This window comes from Perna viridis, chromosome 13, assembly GCF_037379345.1.
Source record: "Perna viridis isolate PV_CMFRI_1.1 ecotype Kerala chromosome 13, ASM3737934v1, whole genome shotgun sequence".
NCBI classification, from domain to species: Eukaryota; Metazoa; Mollusca; class Bivalvia; order Mytilida; family Mytilidae; genus Perna; species Perna viridis.
In genome coordinates, this window is record NC_142457.1 from 11,667,906 (window position 1) to 11,671,685 (window position 3,780).

The window sequence follows — 3,780 nt, forward strand, 5'->3', positions numbered from 1 at the left end:
CTCCAATAAAAATTGGAACACGGACAAGGTGCACCTGTAAGGTAAGCTATTCTTTGAACACCCGCCGTCTTGCTCATAAAAAGTCAAGTTGATACTAGAGGAAAGAGGACAGGATAACTATGACACATTGAACAAACCAGTTGTCATGGTGCAGATGGATACACCTTGACGACCCACGAGTCTATAGTTCTGAATAGATTTGCTCGACCAAAAGAAAGAATTGACTTGTTTGATTGATTTTTTTTTCGTTTTTAAATTGTATAAACAGCTATGATACATCAAAATGTGGTTATAAATAACTTCGACCATGATTTCATGATCTTGTAGTACATCTTGACCTTACTGAAAAGAAGTTGGAGGTAAATGGCGGAAATTTACCAGGAAGTTATATGGCAGAACAACTTCATTTTCATTGGGGATCACGAAACAAACAGGGATCCGAGCATCTGTGTAATGGGAAAGCATACCCTATGGAGGTAGGGAGAATAAAAAAAATAACTTACTTGTACTGTATGTTTATACTGGCCATTGTTTGTTTTATGTTTCATTGTTGTTTGATCCTTTTATACATGTATAAAGTACTTAAAAAGCAAGAAAAAGATATGACATAGATTATTTACTGCCAATAGCCGTCCATTCATGTAACTATTGAATACACTGTCAGTGCATATGGTTGCCATAATCGGGTTATCCGATTGATATACATAATACTTTTTTCATTACTTAGAAGCGTTCTTTCTTCGATATGTATTTCTTATAAAATTAAATTGTGTTTATACTATGAAACCCATTTCATTTTAGATGCACATAGTAACACACTCAAAACAGTTCAAAAACGTTGCTGAAGCTCTTGGAATTAGTAATGGATTGGCTGTTCTTGGATTCTGGTTTAAGGTTAGTTCTTAACTATATTGACATTCTTATCAATATTTCTTTTAATTTCAAATTCATGTAAAAATATGAGATGTGGTATGGTTTAATAAATTGTTCGAATATAACATTTCATCCCAGTCGTTATGTGTTTATTATTATTATTATTATTATTTACTGCAGTACTGAGTTATTGTTCTTGTTTTGTATTTTAGATCGGCCGTTATAATAAATTATTTGAACCTATTGTTAGCAAACTTCGATATTTAACCCGAAAAGGTAAGAATAAAATAAACCAGCATTAATATTTTTGTTCGTTTTTTTTAAACTTTTTTCTCAAATCTGTTTTCCAATTTTCATTTAATTATTCATCTAATAAAAGTAAAATAATGTTTTAACAACATGGTGTAGTATCGCCGTGCATACTTAAATTCATTCCCATGCTAAAATCAACATAAAAAAGCGCTCCTTCAATTTACTCGTACCATTGAAATATTTATGCAGACCATGTAGAATTTATAGTACCTAACGCTCTGTCGTACGTTACGTTAGTTATAAAACGGTTTTTACATTGACACCAATGAAGTTGTTATAAATCCTGTTAATTGACATTATGAATCAATGTATCGTAAATGATTCTTTTCTCTGAAAAGATATATTTCTTATTTTATCCGTTTTTGATCATTCCCAATAGGATCCAAAATTGAGCTTAAAAAGGTGTTCAGACTGGGAAACCTTCTCCCATCCACCAAACATTACTATAGATACCAGGGAAGTTTAACAACGCCACCATGTTCTGAAGGAGTAATATGGACTATGTTCCAAGGCCCAATTTATCTTTCAAGAGCTCAGGTAAACCTTTACATTATGTTGATAGACAATTAGGAACATCAGAGCACATACAATTGGCATTTGGTTAAACCTTTTCTTAAAGGTAACATATGGTAAATATATCAAAGTTTCCTATTAATCATCATTTGAACCTTTCACTGCCACTAAAAATAGTTTGTTGCTCATTTTCTTTTATTGCTTTTATCTAGTCCATGCTTCCGGGTTTTAGTGGAGTACAAGCTGTTCATTTATCTTTATTGCTTTGTACGTATTATTTTTGTTATTTTATGTTCGTAGTTAGGTGTCTCCGTTTTTCATATCTAGTCTTTGTCCCCGGATAATATAATTTTGATTTCGGCTAGAATATTCAACGACCGGAAAAAGCTGTTCAATCTTACAAAACATCAAGGAAATCAATAAAGCTTGTTGTAAAAGGCGACTAAATAGTGCTCAGAAACCCTAGCCGGGGGCTAGGGCGCTCTGCCTACAGAGCAACTGGGATGTGTGCCCCAGGTGATGGAATGGGGTACCCATGGCGTGTTACATGCTGGGGTTGTCAGGCTATAATACGGAAAACCTGACCGCAAGCAATAGTGGTGCACCGTGTTGGGAAAGATGCCACGTTCCTCGTACGTTAAAGCACCCCACTGTGGTATTCTCCCAGAGTAGGAACCATTGGGCTCCGCCACAGGAGGCTAAATTGCCCGACCCTACCCATCTCTCCCTATTTCCAGTGGCAATCAAAATATGTCGACCCCATTGTCCTTGTGTCCCATCCCTTTTTCATTTCGTCATTCATTTTATCATCAATTTCATGTTCATCGTCTGAATATAGCTGAAATATTGCTGCTCGGACGTTAAACCACAACAAACAAACAAACAAACAAACAATATTTGTCAATTTACATTACTTATGTAATGCAATATATTTGAACATCAATTTTGTTTTATTTTACATTTGTTTTATTTTCATGAGATCATTCGTCATTTTACATTACAACTGCGATCAGATCGGTCACTGGTCATCAGTTATCGATTCATGAGTCATCAAGCAGTCAGCGGTGCACGATCCGTCAAATCATTGCGCGGATCGGTTCAGGGACTGTATATATCGTGATGCACCTGTATGAAGGACTCAAAAAGCAATACACTTTCTTCAAATGCAACAAAAGGATTAAGTCATGTTTACTCACTAGTGTACATATATGGTACATATATACTCGTTTTAATTCAGATGGAGGAATTTCGAAAGCTTGGTCGCACCTGCTTTCCAGAAGCTGTTGACCTAAGTAACAACTTTAGGAAACTGCAACGCCTATATGGAGGAGTTGTAACAACAAACTCAAGAAGATTTTCTAGGATGCAGTGTTGCCAATGAGAAATAAAAGAGAAGGCAATATATATATAATTCATTGTTATTGTCATAAGATAATGTAGTATCTTGTACGGATATGAAAAAACAACACGAATATAAATGTGCCAAAGCCAAAAAATAAATATTTAAGAACTATGAGAAACAATAAAATGATAAAGAAATGTATAGTCTACGGTTTCTAATAGAGTATTCACTACTATATTAAACAAAGAAACAGTTTACATCTTAAATAAGATACATCAGGTGTTTTACTTATTTTCATTGTTAAAACACTAATAATTTCTGACTTATTTAAATGATCTTTCACGTATAGGGAATGTAAGTCTCGTCTCGTGGCTTTGTATACGATAATTGGTCCTAATCTACTATCCAAATGCATGGGAACTTTGTTATTTACAGAACTTTGAATTCGTTATTAAAAGTAAATGAATGATAATAACAAACTTAACGAACTGATAATGTCTAGCCAACAGTCAAACTGATACGTCGAAATGCAATTCCGTATACCAAAATCAAGGTAAAAACCGGAAAGTTGGAAACATCTAAATGTACACTGATATCGATAAAATAAAGCAATAAAGCAATAAATAGAAGATGTTGCATTGTAATGCAGCGTCCCTTTAGCACTTGCGTATGGGGTGTTCATATCACAACTCATACGTTATGCCAGAGCTCGCCAAAACTACGCAGACTTTTTGTATCGC

At 34.4% G+C, this 3,780-nt stretch overlaps 1 protein-coding gene across 1 annotated transcript; it reads left to right on the forward strand.

Moving 5' to 3' along the window:
- The first annotated feature begins 381 nt into the window (after nucleotides 1-381).
- On the forward strand, nucleotides 382-3,088 carry LOC148599582 (carbonic anhydrase 7-like). The gene is made up of 5 exons (XM_088559532.1): nucleotides 382-476; nucleotides 802-894; nucleotides 1,086-1,149; nucleotides 1,565-1,722; nucleotides 2,936-3,088. The coding sequence occupies exons 1-5, from the start codon at nucleotides 390-392 to the stop codon at nucleotides 3,077-3,079; spliced, it is 546 nt and encodes a 181-aa protein (XP_088415658.1). The 5' UTR covers nucleotides 382-389; the 3' UTR covers nucleotides 3,080-3,088.
- The last annotated feature ends 692 nt before the right edge of the window (nucleotides 3,089-3,780 follow it).